This window comes from Oncorhynchus mykiss, chromosome 24 (genome assembly GCF_057628025.1).
Source record: "Oncorhynchus mykiss isolate SJ-2025 chromosome 24, ASM5762802v1, whole genome shotgun sequence".
Lineage (NCBI taxonomy): Eukaryota > Metazoa > Chordata > Actinopteri > Salmoniformes > Salmonidae > Oncorhynchus > Oncorhynchus mykiss.
In genome coordinates this window covers 33,144,811-33,167,562 of record NC_143045.1, presented here as the reverse complement: position 1 = coordinate 33,167,562, position 22,752 = coordinate 33,144,811, and the positions used below count along the sequence as shown (strand labels likewise).

Sequence of the window (22,752 nt, the reverse complement as noted above, 5' to 3'; positions counted from 1 at the left end):
ACCCTTCCCCCGATCTGTGCCTCAACACAATACCGTCTCGGAGGGCGAAGGACTACTCTTTCAACCTCATGGCTTGGTTTTTGTTCTGACATGCATTCAACTGTTGGACCTTTCCCCAATCAATTGAATTTACCATAGATTGACTTCAAGTCGTAGAAACATCCCAAGGATGATCAAAGGAAACAGAATGCGCCTGAGCTCAATCGCGAGTCTCAATGCAAAGGGTCTGAATACTTATGTAAATAAGATACTTATGTTGCAAACATTTCTAAAAACCTGTTTGCCCTTTGTCATTAGGGGGTATTGATGAGGAAAAACATGTATTCCATACATTTTACAATAAGACTAACATAACAAAATGTGGAAAAACGGAAGGGGGTCTGAAAACTTTCCAAATGCACCGTATACATCAGGTGATTTAAGTGTGTGCGAGTGCGAGTGCGAGTGTGAGTGTGAGTGTGTGTGCGGGTACCAGATGTATTAAAAAACAGGCAGAATAAAGTAAAAATACCCTATTTATGTATATCCTTTATTGTGAGTCAAGGCAATGCAGAAAACATATCCCATCTCTTTTTTCTCTCCTTTTTAAATAGTTACTCAACTTTTTCCTTGGACGACAGGTGAACCAGCAGATATATTCAACTACAGGGCTACTATAGAACACCACACAAAACATTTCATCATAGTACCAAACCACACCCACTATCAAAATAAAACAATTATAAAAGACTTAGGTTTGGAAAAATAAAGACATCTGTAAGGCCTGATATGACACTGGTTGGAAAACAGTCACACATAGAGCATTTTGTGCTTTGAGTTTACAGCTATTCTACATTATGTCCACTTCCTATGCAGTACATGGATGGTACTACTGAGCTACACACAACTTTTACCAGGGACAAAACCATTTCTCCCAGTACACAACCACTCACTTTATACAAAACACATTGTACAGACAGATTATCTTTGTTAAAATGAACCGCTCTTCTGAATTGAAAGAATCCCTGTTAATGCAAGTCCACAGACATAACAGAATGATTGGCAGGGATATTTTTTTAATGTGATTGGATGAGGCTACTGAGTTTGAGTGGCAGTTTCAGTCTTGGTCCTGCCTCTACAGGAAATAAAACTGGATAAATATCCTCCGTCATCAACCTGGAGTTGGATGATGACACCCTGCTGATCTAAGGTCAGTTTGGTTGAGCTGTGCACCTCATTTCAACCATTGTGGATCAGACTGAACTGTAACAAGCAATTGGAGCTGCCAGAAACAGACAGGAGAGGGAGGAGAGAGTCTCACTGGACCATGGAGGTGACTGCTCATATAGGCTCGTAGCTGGCCTGCCTACACTGAGATAACAACCCCCCCCCCCCCCCCCCCCTCGTTTGCTCTTCTTCCAGGCACTTCTCTCATAGATATCCTTTAATGCTCACCACCGCTGCTAAGGTTTACTATGTACATCTCTCTCTCTCTCTCAATTACCTCGTACCCCTGCATATCGACTCGGTACCTCTACCACTTGTATAAAGCCAAGTTGTCGTTACACATTGTGTATTTATTACGTGTTTTACTTTTCTTTTTTCTTTCGCGTTGTGTTGGTGGGAAGGGCCCCTAAGCATTTCACTGTTTGTCTACACCTGTCGATTACCAAGCATGTGACAAATACAATTTGATGCTATCCTTCCTCTCTCCTTCCTCCTGCTCCCTCAGCGACCCTGATCCTGGTGAAGCTGTATTCTCTCCTTCTCCACCTCTAGTCTCTCCCGCTCGATCTGCAGTCGTCCAGACTCAAACTTAAAGAACTGCAGCCTCTCTTTCTCTAACTGCAGTCGCTCCTTCTCCAGCCTCAGTCTCTCACCCTCCAGATCTATCATAGAAAGCCAGGGTTTATTCTCCTTTCTCTCATTCTGTCCATCCACAGCAGAGGAAGAGGTGGTGGTAGGGGTGGAGGAAGAGGGAGGGCTTTGCTGGGGGGGAGCTGCGGCCCGTTCTGATTGGTTCATGAGCAACACCCGAAGTCGCTCTTTCTCCAGCTGCAATCTCTCCTTCTCCAGCTGCAATCTCTCCTTCTCCACATCCGACTGACTCAGTCTTTCCTTCTCCAGTAGGAGTCTCTCTCTCTCCACCGCTAGCCGCTCCGTTTCCACAGCCAGACGCTGCTTCTCCAGCTCCACACGCTGCTTCTCCAAGGCAACCAGAAGTCCCGCACTCTCGTGATTGACTAGTCCTAAGCCAGCAAAGCCCAGTCCACCCAGGCCGGTCGATGAGAGGTCCCGATTCATTGAGGCCGCCGCCCCCTTTGATGCGCTGAGCATTCCGAACTCATCAATGTGTGAAAATACTTCAGGGATACGTCCATCTCGCTCTCCCATGTCGGGTAGGAGGGAGGGGAAACAATCATCATCCTCTACCTCACCCTCACCACTATCTCCCTCCAGCTGACAGAGACAGAGACAGAGACTCAGATCATTGATATACTGATTAATATCATACACACATCCTGACACGCACACTAGTGATGCACAGGTCAGTGGTTTGTAACCCATTCACCACCGCCCAACTATGTGAGAGTAAAAATCTGAGGCCCCGCACCCGACCCTAACCCACAATATAGAAAATGTGCTGTAGAGACGCAAAGATCCGCCGCTTATAACTGATGACATTTTAGTAGGCTATTTGTTAGTCAAGAATACCCATACTAACATGCTGTATACAATTAGTTCATTTTAGTATACTGTAAACAAACTGTATCCTTTCAGTTGAGCGTACTAGCTGGTCACCCGTCTACCGGAAGTAGATGCTGTTGCTACACAACCTCTTACTAGCTAGTTAGCATAACAAATTACTAGTTAGACATTTTACGACTTCGGGTGTGTTCTTAAATTCAATCTGGAGTGCGCTCGTAAATTCAGAGCGTTGTAAAATTGTCAGTTTGTAAATTCAGAGCGTATCGCTCTCGGAGCGCACACTGGACGCTCGGGCCAAGGAGTAGGGTTGATTTGAGCGTTCTGACCTTGCAACGGCAGTTAAGCACCCAAGCTAATGTTGGCTAGCTACTTCCATACACAAATGAGACCACTCTGACCATTTCTCGCCCTAGCAGAGATGGTTAGGCAGTTTAAGTTATCCAGAGTGTTGGTGACTAACTGTGCTGCTGACAATTTAATTATGCTTTTTGCTGACACCGGCCATATTCCATGGGTATTGAGTGTTCGTAAATTCATTATTCTGCACTCTGGTACACTCAGACGAGGGTGCTCTGAAATCGGAGTAGATAGCCAGAGCGAATTTACGAAAGCACCATAATGTCCACTGACAACGCACTAAGACTATACCATAAAGCTAAGCTAAAAATGACGTGAATAATCAAGTCAATGTTGGGTAGTTAGTTAGCCTATAGTTATTATACTGGCATATTTGATGTATAAGTAGCCAACTAACATACCGGTACATACTGCTGTAATGAAATGCTATGTGGTTCGTAAGGACCAGCGTAGATAACAAATTGTCAGCCAATATAACGTGTAACGTAACTTATTTGAAAAGTTATTACTTTATTACATTCACTAATTATGACAAATGTTGAGCAAAGCAATACAGTTGTATCCGCTCTCGTACTTCGGCTGCATATTTTCCACAATTTTCTTCCTTCTGACAACGATGTGAAGCCACGACCATTTCCTGAATTGCATTATGGGCCCGGAAGTACAGAAATAGTGTCCCCTGTGTGTAAACTTCATATTTTGGCAAATGTAGTACGACATCCGGGAACTTGGCATACTAACTATATCCATACGATGACCAATAACCATACTATATACTCAATTCACCTCACAAAAACTCAGCAAAAAAATAAACGTCCCCTTTTCAGGACCCTGTCCTTCAAAGATAATTCATAAAAATCTAAATAACTTCACAGATCTTGATTGTAAAGGGTTTAACCACTGTTTCCCATGCTTGTTTCCCATGTTTCCCATGCAATGAACCATAAACAATTCATGAACATGCACCTGTGGAACAGTCGTTAAGACACTAACAGCTTACAGACGGTAGGCAATTAAGGTCACAGTTATGAAAATGTAGGACACTGAAGAGGCCTTTGTACGGACTCTGGAAAAACACCAAAAGAAAGATGCCCAGGGTCCCTGCTTATCTGCGTGAACGTGCCTAAGGCATGCGGCATGGAGGCATGAGGACTGTATTGCAATGTCCGTACCCTGAGAAGCCTAAGACCGCTCTACAGGAAGACAGGACGTACAGCTAATCGTCCTCGCAGTGGCAGACCAAGTGTAACACATGCCCAGGATAGGTACATCCGAACATCACACCTGCAGGACAGGTACAGGATGGCAACAACACCTGCCCAAGTTCCAACAGGAACGCACAATCCCTCCTTCAGTGCTCAGACTCTCAGCCTATTGCAGACAGAGGCTGGACTGAGGGCTTGTAGGCCTGTTGTGCTCACTAGACATCACCGGCAACAACGCCGCCTAGGTATCGTTGAAGGAATGAACGTTACAGAGGCCTGTACTCTTTCAATTTGGAGGTGGAGGGTCCGTCATGGTTTGGGGCTGTGTGTGTCATCATCGGACTGAGCTTGTTTTCATTGCAGGCAATATCAACACTGGTGCGTTACAGGGAAGACATCCTCCTCCCTCATGTGGTACCCTTCCTGCAGGCTCATCCTGACATGACCCTCCAGCATGACAATGCCACCAGCCATAGTGCTCGCTCTGTGGGTGATTTCCTGCAAGACAGGAATGTCAATGTTCTGTCATGGCCAGCGAATAGCCCGGATCTCGATCTCAATCCCATTGAGCACGTCTGGGACCTGTTGGATCTGAACTTGCAGGTGCCTTGGAAGAGTGGGGTAACATCTCACAGCAAGAACTGGCACAGTCCATGAGGAGATGCACTGTAGTACTTAATGCAGCTGGTGGCCACACCAGAAACTGACTGTTACTTTCAATTTTGAACCCCCCCCCCCCCCCTTTGTTCAGGGACACATTATTCCATTTATGTTAGTCACATGTCTATGGAACTTGTTCAGTTTATGTCTCCGTTGTTGGATCTTATTTATGTTGACACAAATATTCACACACGTTAAGTTTGCTGAAAATAAACAGTTGACAGTGAGAGGACCTTTCTTTTTTTGCTGAGTTTAGTACAGTTAATATGAGTATTCGAACACAGACCTGGTCTTTCTTGCCTCAGTGGATTGACTTTTTTCTGCCCACATTCCCAAAATCATTTGGCAATTGGCGTGTATTTGGCATTCCACAGTTAGGAACTAAAGCTTAGGCTACGCACTAACACCAGATAAAAAAATACAAAAAAATAAATGTAGCCTATGGATATCGATTGCGCAATAATTCTACAATTATATATATATTTTTTAATGCATCATGTTCCCTTTATTCAACTCACAAATCAATAACGCACACACAAACACATGGATCCTCACCCTGTATCCATTGGCCTCCTCCTCCAGCTTAACCCCCGTAGACATCGAGTGTCCACTGGGCTCTCCAAGATCCGCCAGGTCCTGCCAGTCACACTGTGACTCCTTGGGAAAGCCAGAGAGGTCGAGCGACTGGTCCCCTGAACCCAGTGAGGCGTCGTGTTCAGGGGAGGACGGATCATACTCTGCCTTCAGCCCTGTGGAGAGAGACAGCTCAGCACGGAGCTGCTTCCTCTTCATTAGCGACCGCCAGTCCAGGTAACGCCGCTTCACCTGGAACCACACACACAACCATTACAAACAGTGATGTCACAACTCAAAATGCTTCAGGAAGTTTAGGTAAAATCAGCACTGGGAAGTGGGTGCCCAAAGGAACTCCTTCTAGTGAATAGGGGTGAATTAAACTATTGAAATGCGGCCCTTATATGTAGGATACAAACTCTTTTCAGTGTTGTGTTTGAGGCCACCTGAAGTGAGGGCAAATAGAGAGAGCCACTACAAATGATCACTAACCCAAACAAGTCCATAAGAAATAAAAAATACTAAATATGTTCCAACTTCACCTGGTCTCCCGACAGTATATGATTAAAGTAGGAAGCCCAAGTTTCAATAGGCGATAAGATATGAATGTGTCATAAAAGGAGTGAGGATATGTGGGCTTGCGAAGCAGTTTTATGCGCTGACAATGGGAGCTGATTATTACGAGGTTTTTACACCACTTGTCTCTGGAAGAAATGATGAATCCTCATTGTCCAAGTCAAGACGGAGTGCAAATGTATCCAATACGAGACACTCAATGTGGTCTAGAGGTCAGACTCGAGTGCCACAAAACTTTTAGAACATCATTTGTCACTATGGAAGCCCCCTCCACACACACCTCTGAAGCTGTGCGTAGTTCACCCTCTCCCAATGCGTTGACGCCTCCTGCTACCTCCTCCCAGGCTCGTCTCTTCAACTCGTTGATGGCGGTGTTCTGCTGGCGGGAGAACAGCACGTCTCGTCGCTTGTGGATCTCCCGGATCAGCGTCTGCGTCTCACGAACGCTGTAGTTACTCTTCCTCTTCCTCTTCAGGTGTTTCATTTGCAGGAAATCCAGCCTGGCGGTCAGGAGAGGTGCACAGGCAGATGGCGAGAGAGAGAGATCAAGGAGGGATGGAGATAGGGATGGAGAGACAGTAGTCTTACAGAGGGACTCTGAAATGGAGAAGGACATAATTGGGCAGAAGCATAGAGAAGTGTGAAAGAGGGAGGGATGAAAGGGGGGGGGGGGGTACAGAGAGAGGTGGAGAGAGCAGTCAGGCTGTAGATCGCTGGATGAAGGACTGCTGTTGAGAAGAATCCCACTGTCCTGCCTCAGGTGACACACTCCCTTAGTTCACTCAAAGGTCACACAAAATAGGTAAGTGCTACAGCAGATGTGTTCTCAGGCAACCAGAGCAGGGCTCAGCTTCCTCCTGAAAGACGAAAACAGGAGCAGAGCAACCAGAGAACGATTAGTTGATTCAAACTAGTGGTAAACTTATCTTCAATAGAACTCAAAACGGGTCTGATCTTTATCTGTCACAGGACAAGTGAATGCTTTGACAGACACAAGACTGCATGCGTAAGAAAACTGCTGTGTATTTGACCTGCTGAGTATCGCAAAGGCAAAGATTTGCTTGCAGGCAACCATAATTTCAAACCATGCCACAACCTTGGTTCTTTTTCATTTATTTGGGCCCACGATTGACGATGGGGGAAGAGATAGCTATCATATCTGTCTCACTATTTTCCGAGGTGAGACGGGGATCAGGATAGGTTCCAGTTTGGAATATGTAAAAACTCAGTGCAGTGCTTTGCATTACGCTTTTTGTGAAACGCATCAGCTAGCTTGGTAATGTAGCATAATCGGCGGTGTTTGTGGAACCGATAGCTAGCTAGCACACCAGCACATTTGCACCGTAAAAACTCAAATCCCCACATATCCTTTTTATTGAGCCAACATGGTCACGCTCTGCCACGTAATGTAATACCATTTATGATCATCGTAAAATAACTCACCTCATCTATCGTAGAGAATAAATCAGATGCTCATCAACGCCAAAATCTGAATCGGAAAGACACCTTTTGGCGACGCACCATAAACATCCTTCCCATTGGTCACTTCAATGCCACGCCCACTTGACGTGTCACGTCCCACCAGTTTTTCCGGGTCCGCGGTCGTGTTGTTATAGCTAGCATCTTCTCAAAGTGAAGCAAACACTAGTTCAGGAGGACACTTATCAAGTTCTCATGCGTTGCTAGCTAACTATGTTTTTTGGTTTGCGGTATTTGTAGTGCCTAAAATACCGACACACTTACCTTACAGCTCACAGCTAATCCACAAATGCGGTCAGTGTTATCCAGCTGCATTACGAGAGGTAACGTTAGCTTAAAGCGGAACGTCGGTCTACCCGTTCTTAGCTCTGAAACTGGCCGTCATGGGAGGCGTTCGCTGGGCGTTCCGGTGTGGCTCGTGGACGCCGAGCCGGTCCGAGTGGCTGTTAGCGGCCCGGTGTGTGCAGCGCGAAGAGAAAGAACGAATCGGACAGTTCATGTTTGCCAAAGATGCCAAATCAGCTATGGTGCGTTGACTGTGTTATTCCGATAGAAAGTAATTACTGTGCCATGTCCTCCCTTGATTATCAAATAGCAATTTCCACGTTCTAGGTTTTTGTCACTTCACACCTGATTCTGCTAATTATCAGGCCTTGGTTAACCATGTCAGGCAAGGCTGAGACTGGGACACATAAGGCTCAATAGTACATTGCAAGTGGTGGGGAAACATCCGACTGGGAGGTGTGATCATTGTCAGGAGGAGATGGAGACAGTGGAACATGTTATATTTCAGTGCCAGAAATATGGGAGGGAAAGGGAGAGATTTGTTATTAGATTTGAGGAAGGAAAGATTAGGTGAACTACTGGGGAAATATCCTGGGGATCTAGTATTTAATTTGTTTCCTTAGGGAGATGAGAATATTGGGTAGGATTTAGACCTTCCCCTGTCTCTGGTCCACACTCCAGTCCAGTTGGTGGCGGTAATGTACCGTAAAGTTGGTTGCCAACTGCCAAGCAATCCACAGAAGAAGATAATGACGCTTCAGAGTTACTGTTCACTGGAGAGAGGAGAGGCACCCTTATTGACACTCCTTTTCCCCTGCTCTTCCAGGCTGGCAGGTTGTTGTTGAGGAGGTTGGTGTGTGACAGGATGGGTGTTCCCTGGTCTGACATCCGCTTGGAGCGTTCTTCCAGAGGAAAGCCCTACCTGGCCAACCCAGCCTGCTCCAGCCCTGAAACCATGGGCTGGAGTTTTAACATCTCCCACCAGGGTGACTATGCTGTGCTGGCTGCAGAGCAGGGGCTGCAGGTCGGGGTGGACGTAATGAAGACCACCATGCCAGGTGTGTGTGTCTGCACGATCTTTAGTGCTTTGATGTGTCAGTTTGATTAAATAAGCAGCATTGAGAAGAGCTCACTCTGGCAGTAAACTGTCTTACGACATCCTGAACCATTCTCTCTCTCTCTCCTGTTTTGTGTGAGAGAGAAGTAACCCTTCAATCCTGTCTAACTCCCCTGCCTGAGACTCTATTTCACCCTTCTCACCACATCTCATTTGGCGTCCTCCTCTCCAAGCCTTCAGGACGCTAATCTGCTAACCCAGTCCTGTCACTCACCCAGACCTTCTCCCAAATCCCTCTTTAAATAGGCCTCATTCCCTAAGGATGGTGATACCTTAAAGCACATACTTATCTTCCACATTTCCCCCCAGGGAGAATAGCTAGCTAGGCCCTTTATTAAACCTTTATAGATGGGCTGTCATTCACAAATCTCTAAATCCATTTTTTACAAAGTTATCTAAAGGAAGTTTGCTGCAATTCCTTTCTCTACCACATGATGCCACTGTTGTTTTTCATATTCCCTGAGAGTGATTTGGCAGTGCTCTATCACAGGGATCTCCTACCGATTCCCATTCTGTCTATGTTTAAAGATGGTTAGAGGAGAGAAAGTGATGATCCCAAACAAAGTAGGAGTGTGTTGCGTTTCTCTCCATTTTCAACCTCTTCTCCCTCAACTGTTTCCTTATTGTCAGAGCTCAAACCCTTAGGTTTGTGTTTATTTTATTATTAAAATGTTTTCCCTGCACCCCCCCCCCTCTCTCCCCCTCTGTCTCCAGGTAGCACTTCTGTGCCAGAGTTTTTCCGTATCATGACGAGGCAGTTTACTGATTGTGAGTGGAGTGTTATCCGCAGCGCAGGATCGGAATGGGAGCAACTGACCATGTTCTACAGACACTGGGTAACCATCACGCTCACATCCATGGTGACGCTTGGCACGCTTGACTTGTACACTGAGTCATACACATTACATGAGAAGTTGTCAGATTGAGAGAGCGGCACAAGGACATTAAGTACTGATATCATTGCCGTTGACTAATCTTAGTGCTTTCCCGTTGCCATAGTGACTTGCCTTGTAATTGTGTTACTGTGGCTTGCCCTCGTGTAACAAGGTTTGTTTGACTTCAGAGACACATCCACACACACCATGATCATCACACACAGAACCCTGTGTCAATGCCTGGGACAGGGAAAGTGTTCAACCTGATAAGTGATGATTTTCAATGCCTTATGGGTACACCAGTGGTTGTTCGCCATTTAAAATTATTATTGTGTACAGGCAGTGGCTTCAAAGTATACACACACCTTGACTTATTACACATTTTGTGTTACAGCCTGAATTCAAAGTGGATGAAATAGTTTTTTTCCCCTCACACATCTACACACAGTACCCCCCCCCCCCCCCCCCCCCCATATAATGAAAAAGTGAAAACATGTTTTTAGAAATGTTAGCATATGTATTGAAAATGAAATACAAAAATATCTAATTTACATAAGTATTCACACCCCTGAGTCAATACAAGTTAGAATCCCCCTTTGTGTCGTTCTGGGTAATTCTCAAAGAGCTTTGCACACCAGGGTTGTGCAACTTTTGCTCATTATTCTTTTTACAATTTTTCAAGCTCTGTCAAGTTGGTTGTTGATCATTGCTAGGACAGCCATTTTCAGGTCTTGCCATAGATTTTCAAGCAGATTTACATCACAACTATAACTAGGCCAACTAGGAACATTCTGTGTCGTCTTGGTGAGCAACGTCGGTGTATATTTAGCCTAGTTTTAGGTTGTCCTGCTGAAAGGTGAATTTGTCGCCCAGTGTCTATTGGAAAGCAGACAACCAGATTTTCCTATAGGATGTTGCCTGTGCTTAGCTCTATTACATTTTATTTTTTTATCAAAAAAAATAATAATTCCATGCTGATGACAAACATACTCATAACATGATGCAGCCACCACTGTGCTTGAAAATATGAAGAGTGGTACTCAGTGATGTGTTGTTGGATTTGCCCCAAAGAATAGTTTGTATTCAGGATGTAAAGTTAATTTCTTTGCCACATTTTACGTAGTTTTACTTTAGTGCCTTTAGTGAATTTGAATTAATTCTGTACAGGCTTCCATCTTTTCACTTTGTCAATTAGGTTAGTATTGCCAACTCCAATGTTGTTGAGCCATCCTCAGTTTTCTCCTATCACGGCCATTAAACTCAAACTGTTTTAGTCACCGTTGGCCTCATAATGAAATCCCTGAGCGGTTTCCTTCCTCTTCGGCAACTGAGTTAGGAAGGTTGCCTGTATCTTTTTAATGACTGGGTGTATTGATACACCATCCAAAGTGTAATTAATAACTTCACCATGCTCAAAGGGATATTCAGTGTCTCCTTTTTCGTTTTGTTTACCCATTACCAATAGGTGCCCTTCTTTGCAAGTCATTGGGAATCCTCCCAGGTCTTTGTGGTTGAATCAGTGTTGGAAATTCATAGTGAGTAGGCTTATGCGACTTGTTAAGCAAATTTGTACCCCTGAACTTATTTAGGCTTGCCATAACAAACGGCTTGAATACTTATTGACTCGACATTTAAAGCTTTTTATTATTTTAAAAACGTAATTCCACTTTGACATTATGGGGTATTGTGTGTAGGCCAGTGAGACCATCTCCATTTAATAAAGTTATATTTAGGCTTTAACGCAAAAAAATTTGGAAAAAGTCAAGGTGTGTGAGTACTTTCTGAAGGCATTATATAATTAAGCAATAAGGCGCGAGAATGTGTGGTATATGGTCAATATGGTTGCAAGGTCAGCTCGGGGATTCGATAAGGTTAAAATTGTCGTTCTGCCCCTGAACAAGGCAGTTAACCCAGTGTTCTTAGGCCCTCATTGAAAATAAGAATTTGTTCTTAACTGACTTGCCTAGTCAAATAAAGGTAAAATAAGCACAACGCAACGTGGAGTGCCTGGACACAGCCCTTAGCCGTGGTATATTGGCAATATACCACAAACCCCCGAGGTGCCTTATTGCTATTATAAACTGGTTACTAACGTAATTAGAGCAGTAAAAATGTTTTGTCATACCTGTGGTATACCATAGCTGTCAGCCAATCGGCATTCAGGGCTCGAACCACCCAGTTTCTAATCTCACTTGTACACAATATGAGTACTTCAACTGTATTATTTTTACACTACTCTTCATCTGATATGTTTGTGGCTCTGGTTATCTTTCCTGTCCGTCAAGGCGTTGAAGGAAAGTTTCATCAAGGCGATTGGCACAGGGCTGGGCTTTAATCTACAGAGGGCAGAGTTTCACCTGTCACCTGAGCCAATTACAGAGGGCAAGGTGTGTCGCCGGACCACAATGCACCTGGACGAGGAAGAAGAGGAGGTCTGGGCCTTCGAGGTGAGCAGGGTCCAGTGGAGGAAAGGAAAAAGTAGCAGGAAGAGTAAAGAAAGTTCAAGAGTGTCCAACCATCTCCCGCCTGTTTCTGTGTGTCCAGCAATCTCCCGCCTGTTTCTGTGTGTCCAGCCATCTCCCGCCTGTTTCTGTGTCCAGCCATCTCCCGCCTGTTTCTGTGTGTCCAGCCATCTCCCGCCTGTTTCTGTGTGTCCAGCCATCTCCCGCCTGTTTCTGTGTCCAACACACTATCACAGATTGTTGTGAAATGGACACAATTGTCTTGTTGTGGCTAATGTTAGCTAGGTTAGGGGTTAAAGTTAGGTGTGAGGGGTAGGGTTAGCTAACATGCTAGCTAAATAGTTAAAAAGTAGTAAGTAGTTGCTAAAATGCTGAAGTTAGCCATCATTAGATTCAAACACGCAACGTTTGGGTTGCTTGAACTTCCGGTTATACGCTCACCCATCCTCCCCGCTAGTTTCTGTCTTAAAATAACCTACTGCCTTCATCAGTGATTGAACTGCACTGTATACAATATGATGTGTTTGAACATGAACATTTGTAAAATTGTGTCAAGAATTTCGCATAAGTGTATTTCACTGTAATTTGTGATAGTGGGTTGATGTATTACAGACACGCTAAGCAGCAGATGGTTTATAGTAATCTTTTTGGCAGCAGCTCAAATGCCGATCCAATTCCACTAACAGCAGCTTAGCAGGGTCTCTTTAGCAGCTGTAGCTTACTCTATCCAATTTCATCAGTTAGCTTTAACGTTACCCACTAAAACTAATGCTACCCTGCGCCAATTTCATCAGTTAGCTTTAACGTTACCCACTAAAACTAATGCTACCCTGCGCCAATTTAATCAGTTAGCTTTAACGTTACCCACTAAAACTAATGCTACCCTGCTCCAATTTCATCAGTTAGAGTTACCCACTAAAGGTATTGCTATCCTTATTGCATTTCAGAGCCACTAACGACAGATTAGCAAGGTCTTGTTAGCCATACGATGTATTAGCCGCTATCTCTATGATTGCTATCTTAGCATACGAACAAATGTGTACTCTGGCCTTCTCTGTCTCGGAGTCTTTGAATTCTCCAACAATGTAACCCTGAAAGAATTTGTAAAGTACTTTTCTAGGAAATACTGGGGACCTTTACCTAGGATGCTCTCAGTACCTCTCACACCAAGGCTTTAGAGTTGTAAAAAGTCACCTCTTTATTTAGTCTCCTTTCCTCATCTCCCTCCTTTCATCCACACTAGTCTGAAGAAATACTGTATGTCAGGGGAAAGCAGTATTGTGTGAGTTGGATCTCACCTATAAAGCTGAAAATAATGAATGGTCCATCACGGAATCCGTTCTGTCCTCTCTGGACTGGTTTGTCGGGCTAATGGTGTTTCTGTTGTGACACTTCTGCCACCAGAGAATAGCAACATACCTACGGTATTGATCGCCAGCTTAGGGACAGTACAGCTATGCTGTAAATCTGCTGCAGAGATGTTTTCTAAATGGAAGCGGGAGGGAAGGATGGACGGAGGCAGTGAGGGAGCTAGGGAGGACTGGGAGAAAACTAACTGCCCAATTTCGGGAGCACCAGAGAGACCAGGTTTCAGTACTGGAACCAAGGGATTAAAATCCTCATGTTTGGACCTTTCGCTGTTGGTTGGGTCAAGTACACACACACACACACACACACACACACCTTTTGCCTGAGTGAGCAAGAGAAGAGATCATGTTCTTGTCTCCTCCCTCGCTGCCATATTGATCAGAGTAATGAGAAACAATTAGGATGCTAGACTTCACATCTGATAAGGTCTGCAGAATGAATGTTTCTTCCAGATAGGCTGAAAACTCTGCAGAAACACTTCTCTCACACACACATTCAGCATCACAGCACCACCTGTTACCATACATACTTACTTACATACATACAGTACCAGTCAAAAGTTTATTCATTCCAGGGTCTTTCTTTATTTTACTATTTTCTAACATTGTAGAATAATAGTGAAGACCTCAACTATGAAATAACACACATGGAATCATGTAGTAAGCAAAAAAGTGTTAAACAAATCAAAATATATTTTAAATTCTTCAAATTATCTACCCATTGCCTTGATTACTGCTTTGTACACTCTTGGCATCTTCTTAACCAGATAGTCACCTGGAATGCATTTCAATTAACAGGTGTGCCTTGTAAATTTGTGGAATTTCTTTCCTTAATGCGTTTGAGTCAATCATTTGTGTTGTGACTGGTATACAGAAGATAGCCCTATTTTGTAAAAGACCAAGTCCATATTATGGCAGGAACGGCTCAAATAAGCAAAGAGAAATGACAGTCCATCATTACTTTAAGACATGAAGGTCAGTCAATATGGAAAACTTTGAAAAGTTTCAAGTGCAGTCGCAAAAACCATCAAGCGCTATGATGAAACTGGCTCTCATGAGGAACAGGAAAGGAAGACCCAGAATTACCTCTGCAGATGATAAGTTCATTAGAGTTAACTGCACCTCTGATTGCAGCCCAAATAAATGCTTCACAGAGTTCAAGTTACACACATCTCAACATCAACTGATCAGATGAGACTGTGTGAATCAGGCCTTCATTGTCGAATTGCTACTAAGAAACAACTACTAGAGGACACCAATAATAAGAAGAGACTTGCTTGGGCCAAGAAACACGAGCAATTGACATTAGACCGGTAGATATCTGTCCTTTGGTCTGATGAGTCCAAATTTGAGATTTTTGGTTCTAACCGCCATATCTTCGTAAGATGCAGAGTAGGTGAACGGATGATCTCTGCATGTGTGGTTCCCACTGTGAAGCATGGAGGAAGAGGTGTGATGTTGTTGGGGTGCTTTGCTGGTGACACTGACAGTGCTTTTATTTAGAATTCAAGGCATACTTAACCAGCATGGCTGCAGCGATACATCATCCCATCTGGTTTGCGCTTAGTGGGACTATCATTTGTTTTTCAACAGGACAATGACCCAACACACCTCCAGGCTGTGTAAGGGCTATTTGACCAAGAAGGAGAGTGATGGAGTGCTGCATCAGATGACCTGGCCTCTACAATCACCCGACCTCAACCAAATTGAGATGGTTTTGGATGAGTTGGACCGCAGAGTGAAGGAAAAGCATCCAACAAATGCTCAGCAAATGTGGGAACTCCTTCAAGACTGGTGGAAAAGCATTCCAGGTGAAGCTGGTGGAGAGAATGCCAACAGTTTGCAAAGCTGTCGTCAAGGCAAAGGATGGCTACTTTGAAGAATTTCAAATATAGAATATACACTGCTCAAAGAAATAAAGGGAACACTTAAACAACACAATGTAACTCCAAGTCAATCACACTTCTGTGAAATCAGAGCCCTCCATGTGCTCGCCAGAGGTAGCCTGACTGCCATTAGGTACCGAGATGAGATCCTCAGACCCCTTGTGAGACCATATGCTGGTGCGGTTGGCCCTGGGTTCCTCCTAATGCAAGACAATGCTAGACCTCATGTGGCTGGAGTGTGTCAGCAGTTCCTGCAAGAGGAAGGCATTGATGCTATGGACTGGCCCGCCCGTTCCCCAGACCTGAATCCAATTGAGCGCATCTGGGACATCATGTCTCGCTCCATCCACCACAGACTGTCCAGGAGTTGGCGGATGCTTTAGTCCAGGTCTGGGAGGAGACCATCCTCCACCTCATCAGGAGCATGCCCAGGAGTTGTAGGGAGGTCATACAGGCACGTGGAGGCCACACACACTACAGAGCCTCATTTTGACTTGTTTTAAGGACATTACATCAAAGTTGGATCAGCCTGTAGTGTGGTTTTCCACTTTAATTTTGAGTGTGACTCCAAATCCAGACATCCATGCATTGATAAATTTGATTTCCATTGATAATTTTTGTGTGATTTTGTTGTCAGCACATTCAACTATGTAAAGAAGAAAGTATTTAATACGAATATTTCATTCATTCAGATCTAGGATGTGTTATTTTAGTGCTCCCTTTATTTTTTTGAGCAGTGTATTTCATATTTTGATTACTACATGATTTCATATGTTGTTTCATAGTTTTGATGTCTTCATTTATATTCTACAATGTAGAAAATAGTACAAATAAAGAAACCAGTGAATGAGTAGGTGTGTCCAAACTTTTGACTGGCATTGTTTGTATGTATGTGTACACACACACACACACACACACACTCAATTAACATACAGATGAGGCAAGAAGCAGTGCTGACCTGGTGACCTCTGAGCACTGCATATTTATTGGCTGGCTTAATGAGGTGGCAACCAAGGTCTTTCCACTTCCTGGTGACCCTGTGTAATGTCACGACCCCAATGTGTTGTAATGAGGTCATGACATTTGGTAGTGAGGGAATTAAAAAGAGGACTCACGTACACAGAAACACACACAGGGTTCTTTACAACTCATACATGTCCAGTCGTGGCCAAAAGTTTTGAGAATGACACAAATATTAGTTTTCACAAAGTTTGCTGCTTCAGTTTCTAGATATTTTTTGTCAGATGTTACTATGGAATACTGAAGTATAATTACAAACATTTCATAAGTGTCAAAGGCTTTTATTGACAATTACCATTCTTTTTCAAGACCTCTGCAATCTGCCCTGGCATGCTTCTGGGCCACATCCTGACTGATGGAAGCCCATTCTTGCATCAATGCTTGGAGTTTGTCAGAATTTGTGGGTTTTTGTTTGTCCACCCGCCTCTTGAGGATTGACCACAAGTTCTCAATGGGATTAAGGTCTGGGCAGTTTCCTGGCCATGGACCCAAAATATCGATGCTTTGTTCCCTGAGCCACTTAGTTATCACTTTTGCCTTGTGGCAAGGTGCTCCATCATGCTGGAAGAGGCATTGTTCATCACCAAACTGTTCCTGGATGGTTGGGAGAAGTTGCTCTCTGAGGATGTGTTGGTACCATTCTTGATTCATGACTTTGTTCTTAGGCAAAATTGTGAGTGAGCCCACTCCCTTGGCTGAGAAGGGACCCCACACATGAATGGTCTCAGGATGCTTTACTGTTGGCATGACACAGGACTGATGGTAACGCTCACCTTGTCTTCTCCGGACAAGCTTTTTTCCGGATGCCCTAAACAATCGGAAAGGGGATATATCATAGAAATATATATATATATATTTCTATCAGTCCTCAGCAGTCCAATTCTGGTACCTTTTGCAGAATATTAGTCTGTCCCTGATGTTTTTTCTGGAGAGAAGTGGCTTCTTTGCTGCCCTTCTTGACACCAGGCCATCCTCCAAAATTCTTCGCCTCACTTTGCGTGCAGATGCACTCACACCTGCCTGCTGCCATTCCTGAGCAAGCTCTGTACTGGTGGTTCCCCGATCCCGCAGCTGAATCAACTTTAGGAGACGGTCCTGGCGCATGCTGGACTTTCTTGGGCGCCCTGAAGCCTTCACAACAATTGAACCGCTCTCCTTGAATTTCTTGATGATCTGATAAATGGTTGATTTAGGTGCAATCTTACTGGCAGCAATATCCTTGCCTGTGAAGTCCTTTTTGTGCAAAGCAATGATGACGGCACGTGTTTCCTTGCAGGTAACCATGGCTGACAGAGGAAGAACAATGATTCCAAGCACCACCCTCCTTTTGAAGCTTTCAGTCTGTTATTCGAACTCAATCAGCATGACAGAGTGATCTCCAGCCTTGTCCTCGTCAACACTCACGCCTGTGTCAACAAGAGAATCACTGACATGATGTCAGCTGGTCCTTTTGTGGCAGGGCTGAAATGCAGTGGAATTGTTTTTTGGGGAATCAGTTCATTTGCATGGCGAAGAGGGACTTTGCAATTAATTGCAGTTCATCTGATCACTCTTCATAACATTCAGGAGTACATGAAAATTGCCATCATACAAACTCAGGCAGCAGACTTTGTGAAAATGTATATTTGTGTCATTCTCAAAACTTTTGGCCACAACTGTACACACACACTGCCACAATTATTTCACTCTTATCCAGACAGTTAGAATCAGATTGAATCCGCAGTAGGGGAAACAGCGCCCCTGTCTGCCCCACAGCCTTTATTGTTTTTGTTTTGTTGACAATGATGTCTGGGGGAGAAAAAGTATTTGTTTTCACTAACTTCTTTGTAGTATAGCAAACAGATGTTGCAGGGAGTCATCCTTCCATAAAGAACATGAGATACAGATGGAGGATCTTAATTTGATCCAGTTTGCTCCTGCAAGAAAATAATCCTGCAGCAACAGGAAATGTGGATTATATTTAATGGACATTTTTGCAGTGCTTGATACATTTTTCGAAAGGGAAAATTTAAAGTCTAAAATGTCAAACGTGCAAATTACGAACTTCAGAAGGCTTTTTAAACCACAAATGCACTACGTGTTTTTAAATGTCCTGCAGGAAAGTTCTCACGCTACAGGGTGATTCAATGTTAGATCCTACATCTGTAACCTCCCTCCCTTTAAAAAGTAAAGGAGTGAGGCTATTTTCTCCTTTCAATCTCCTCTCCCCTCTGTCTCCCCAGGGTGAGGCGTCCATTACTCCTGGAAAGCCAGGCAGTGAGATGGAGATTGCTTGTCTGGGATGTACACAACTCCCCCGAATGGGCCTATGATTAGGGCCAACTGTGTGGAATGAAAGAGAGAGAGAGAGAGGGGAACCGGGATGATGAACAGCCAGTATTAGGACACTGATGTGTTAGAACAGGGAGAGGAGAGTTGTGTGTGTGTGTGTGTGGCCTGCTGCATGCGTGATCCTTTCCGTAAACGAGAGCTATTTGTCACCTTAACCACTCGTATAAGTCAACCCCTATAACCTCATTCTGTTTGTGTGTATTTCATGTAAACGTGTGTGTTTCTTTAACTGCTCTTGTCCACCTTCAGGAGACTGTATTGGGTAAGGACCACCATGTTGCTGTGGCACTGGGACCCAGCCATACAGTCAGATCTGTGGTGAGTCGTGTGTGTGTGTGTGTGTGTGTGTGTGTGTGTGTGTGTGTGGGAGGGAATGTAAGTGAGCCTGTGTGTGTGTGTTTTTTTCCCAGCACAATGAAGTAGATTTCTAACCTCTCCTTCTTTTTCCTCAGCCTCCCCCTGCCCTCACCGATCCTCCCCCCTCCTTCACCTTCCTCTCCTTCAGTGACCTCATCAGCATGGCCACACCCCTCTTTGAAGAAGACTCCGCCTACTGGGAGAACTTCCAGAAAAAGGCTGAAGCCCCGGAAAGACAGAGACTCACAGCTACAGTATGAGGTAGACAGGTTAGGTTAGGACTGTGGGTAGAATCATCTGATCCTAGATCTGTGGTTAGTGGCCACGTGTACCTGACCGTGGAACAACAAAAAAATTACGAGTGAGGTGGAGTGGTCAAAGGACAGACAGGTGATGTCACTCCTGTTGATCTCCATGCAGCACCGTACAGGAACAGTCGGTGAACAGCAGGGTTGGTGTGACTGAGGCATCTGGAGGAGCTGGCCATTCTAACAACAAATTGAAATAGCATTGAAATAATGTTGGTCCTCAGACCCACCTAGAGTCAATGTGTTAATCAAATGCCAGTGATGGAAAGGGTTCCATGACTGCAAATTGCTCTTTTTGGGGGTATTGATTTTGTAGGTTGTAGGTTGTAATCACCTGAATTGATTGTGGTCATCTGTCATTACTACAGTGTTGTTGACCAACCTCCCTGTAATGTGATTAAAGGTTTGTATGGCTTCTTATCATAGGCTTTGCTGATATTCATTTTAGTGACCCTGTATGGTGCTTTCACCGTCAGGGTTGTGGGTTCGATTCCCGGGGCCACCTAAATCTAAAGTTGCTTTGGATAAAACGTCTGCTGAATGGCGTCTGCTGAATAGCGCCTCCATGCTCTGGACACTACGCTGACAGACACAGCAAACCTTCTTGCCACAGCTCGCATTGATGTGCCATCCTGGATGAGCTGCACTACCTGAGCCACTTTTGTGGGTTGCAGACTCCGTCTCATGCTACCACTAGAGTGAAAGCACCGCCAGCATTCAAAAGTGACCAAAACATCAGCCAGGAAGCATAGGAACTGAGAAGTCGTCTGTTGTCACCACCTGCAGAACCACTCCTTTATTGGGGGTGTCTTGCTAATTGCCTATAATTTCCATCTGTTGTCTATTCCATTTGCACAACAGCATGTGACATTTATTGTCAATCAGTGTTGCTTCCTAAGTGGACAGTTTGATTTCACACAAGTGTGATTGACTTGGAGTTACATTGTTGTTTAAGTGTTCCCTTTATTTTTTTGAGCAGTGTATGTTCAGGTGTCTTAAGGCTTGGTGGTAGAAGCTCTTGGACCTAGACTTGGCCCTCCGGTACCGCTTGCCGTGCGGTAGCAGAGAGAACAGTCTATGACTAGGGTGGCTGGAGTATTTGACCATTTTTAGGGCCTTCCTCTGATACCGCCTGATATATATGTTCTGTATGGCAGGAAGCGTGCCCCAGTGATATAGTGAGCCGTGTGCACTAGCCTCTGTCGTGCCTTGTGGTTGCAATACCAGGCAGTGTTGCATCCTGTCAGCATGCTCTCGCTGGTGCAGCTGTAGAACCTTTTGAGGATCTGAAGGCCCTAAAAATGGTCTCTCTCTGTCAATTCAAAGGGCTTTATTGGCATGGGAAACATATGTTTGCCAAAGGAAGTGAAATAGAAAATAAACAAAAGTGAAAAACAATTTAAAAAAACTAACAGTAAGATCCAAAACATAAAGCAAAATCTACAATGGAATGGTTCAAAAATAAACATATCCAGGTGTTAGAATGGCCAAGTCAAAGTCCAGACCTGAATCCAATCGAGAATCTGTGGAAAGAACTGAAAACTGCTGTTCACAAATGCTCTCCATCCAACCTCACTGAGCTCGAGCTGTTTTGCAAGGAGGAATGGGAAAAAATGTCAGTCTCTCGATGTGCAAAACTGATAGAGACATACCCCAAGCGACTTACAGCTGTAATCGCAGCAAAAGGTGGCGCTACAAAGTATTAACTTAAGAGGGCTGAATAATTTTGCACTCCCAATTTTTCAGTTTTTTATTTGTTAAAATAGTTTGAAATATCCAATAAATGTCGTTCCACTTCATGATTGTGTCCCACTTGTTGTTGATTCTTCACAAAAAAATACAGTTTTATATCTTTATGTTTGAAGCCTGAAATGTGGCAAAAGGTCGCAAAGTTCAAGGTGGCCGAATACTTTCGCAAGGCACTGTAGGTGTTTGTCCCCCTGTGTGCTAAGAGTGTCAGGTTATTGTCCAGTTCTGGCATTTAGGTCGCCACAGACTAGTACATGTCCCTGAGCCAGGAAAGGGTTGATCTCCCCCTCCAGGATGGAGAAGCTGTCTTCATTAAAGTATGGGGATTCTGCTGGGGGGATATAGGTAGCACACAGGAGGACATTTTTCATTGTTAAGATAATTTCCTCAAAAATGTCTAGCCAGATGTAAAATGTTCCTGTTTTGACTAATTTAATAGTAGGTTAGGTCTGCTTCATACTAAATTAGCATACCCCCTGAGTCTCTTCCCTGTTTCACACCTGGTAGTTTGGTGGATGGGACTACCAGCTCTCTGTAACCTAGAGGGCAACCAGTTGGTTCATCTCCTCTATACCAGGTTTCTTGTAGGATGACATTGTCTGTATTTCCAATTTCTTTGATGAAGTCCAGGTTCCTGCTCTTTAGGCCAAAGGCAGATGGACCTTGTCTCTCTCTCTCTCTGTCTGTCTGTCTGAAGTAACAATTGTCATGACGTTGCCCTGTTGGGGGAGGTTATAGCATAGCTTCATAAGGTCCGATAGAGACCCAATCCTTTTCTTCCTCAGTCTTCCCGCACTTTCATTCAAACCCAACCCCCTTTCTTTGTGTAACCAGCCATCATATTGGTTTCGCCCGTCAGGTACGTTTTCTTTTATGACATGATTAGGAATTAATGTATGATCCATCCTGCGTATATGTAATTTTGTGTGATTGTTTGGGGAATTAGTAAATAAATAATTAAACAGGATTTTGTATTGCTGATTCGACTTGTTAGCCAAGGTTCGTGAATATAACCAAGAATTTTACGTCGTTCAGATGAGACTGAATATGCTGACGATTAATAATTGACTGCTATTGATATAAAATATTAAGATTAACAGCTCTATGAACATTCTTCCGTGGTGCCCCGACTTCCTAGTTAATTACATTTACATGATTAGTTTAATCAGGTAATATTGATTACAGAGAAATGATTTTATAAAATAGCATGTCATATCATTTAATCCATAGTAAAGACATGATACAATGTTTATTACAGCAAAGGTACAGGACGGCAGGCAGGCTCAGGGTCAGGTCAGGCAGAGGTCGGTAATCCAGAGGTGGGGCAAAGGTACAGGACGGCAGGCAGGCTCAGGGTCAGGCAGGTGGGTACAGGGTCAGGCCAGGCAAGGGTAAAAAACCAGGAGGATGAGAAAAGAGACTGGGGAAAAGCAGGAGCTGACACAAAAACTCTGGTA

The 22,752-nt window shown here is 44.1% G+C and overlaps 2 protein-coding genes across 5 annotated transcripts; one reads left to right on the top strand and one right to left on the bottom strand.

Moving 5' to 3' along the window:
- Nucleotides 1-515: 515 nt before the first annotated feature.
- Nucleotides 516-7,874, bottom strand: msantd4 (Myb/SANT-like DNA-binding domain containing 4 with coiled-coils). Of its 2 annotated transcripts, none has more exons than XM_021581532.3 (4): nt 7,503-7,874; nt 6,340-6,916; nt 5,466-5,735; nt 516-2,439 (listed from the first exon to the last, which is right to left on the bottom strand). In XM_021581532.3, exons 2-4 carry the CDS (start codon nt 6,673-6,675, stop codon nt 1,708-1,710), a joined length of 1,338 nt encoding a protein of 445 aa, XP_021437207.1. In that variant the 5' UTR covers nt 6,676-6,916; nt 7,503-7,874; the 3' UTR covers nt 516-1,707. The 2 variants fall into 2 exon arrangements, with proteins under 2 accessions (XP_021437207.1, XP_036817321.1); XM_036961426.2 differs by having other exon boundaries at nt 6,340-6,656; nt 7,503-7,583.
- aasdhppt (aminoadipate-semialdehyde dehydrogenase-phosphopantetheinyl transferase) lies at nt 7,612-19,966 on the top strand. Of its 3 annotated transcripts, XM_036961427.2 has the most exons (6): nt 7,612-8,065; nt 8,650-8,881; nt 9,655-9,776; nt 12,101-12,262; nt 19,131-19,199; nt 19,334-19,966. In XM_036961427.2, the coding sequence occupies exons 1-6, from the start codon at nt 7,922-7,924 to the stop codon at nt 19,496-19,498; spliced, it is 894 nt and encodes a 297-aa protein (XP_036817322.1). In that variant the 5' UTR covers nt 7,612-7,921; the 3' UTR covers nt 19,499-19,966. The 3 variants fall into 3 exon arrangements, with proteins under 3 accessions (XP_036817322.1, XP_090075017.1, XP_090075016.1); XM_090218891.1 differs by lacking the exons at nt 19,131-19,199; nt 19,334-19,966 and adding an exon at nt 15,238-16,381 and having other exon boundaries at nt 7,632-8,065; XM_090218890.1 differs by lacking the exons at nt 19,131-19,199; nt 19,334-19,966 and adding an exon at nt 12,360-12,904 and having other exon boundaries at nt 7,632-8,065.
- The last annotated feature ends 2,786 nt before the right edge of the window (nt 19,967-22,752 follow it).

Bases quoted from the DNA above. Each gene is read 5' to 3' on its own strand.
- msantd4 (XM_021581532.3), bottom strand. From the start codon at position 6,675: ATGTCCTTCTCCATTTCAGAGTCCCTCTGTAAGACTACTGTCTCTCCA. The intron at 5,736-6,339 runs GTGTGTGTGGAG...GTGTGGTTCCAG, and splicing joins AACTACGCACAGCTTCAGAG to GTGAAGCGGCGTTACCTGGA. The intron at 2,440-5,465 runs GTGAGGATCCAT...TGTCTCTGTCAG, and splicing joins AGGAGGCCAATGGATACAGG to CTGGAGGGAGATAGTGGTGA.
- aasdhppt (XM_036961427.2), top strand. From the start codon at position 7,922: ATGGGAGGCGTTCGCTGGGCGTTCCGGTGTGGCTCGTGGACGCCGAGC. The intron at 8,066-8,649 runs GTGCGTTGACTG...CTGCTCTTCCAG, and splicing joins AAGATGCCAAATCAGCTATG to GCTGGCAGGTTGTTGTTGAG. The intron at 19,200-19,333 runs GTGAGTCGTGTG...CTTTTTCCTCAG, and splicing joins GCCATACAGTCAGATCTGTG to CCTCCCCCTGCCCTCACCGA.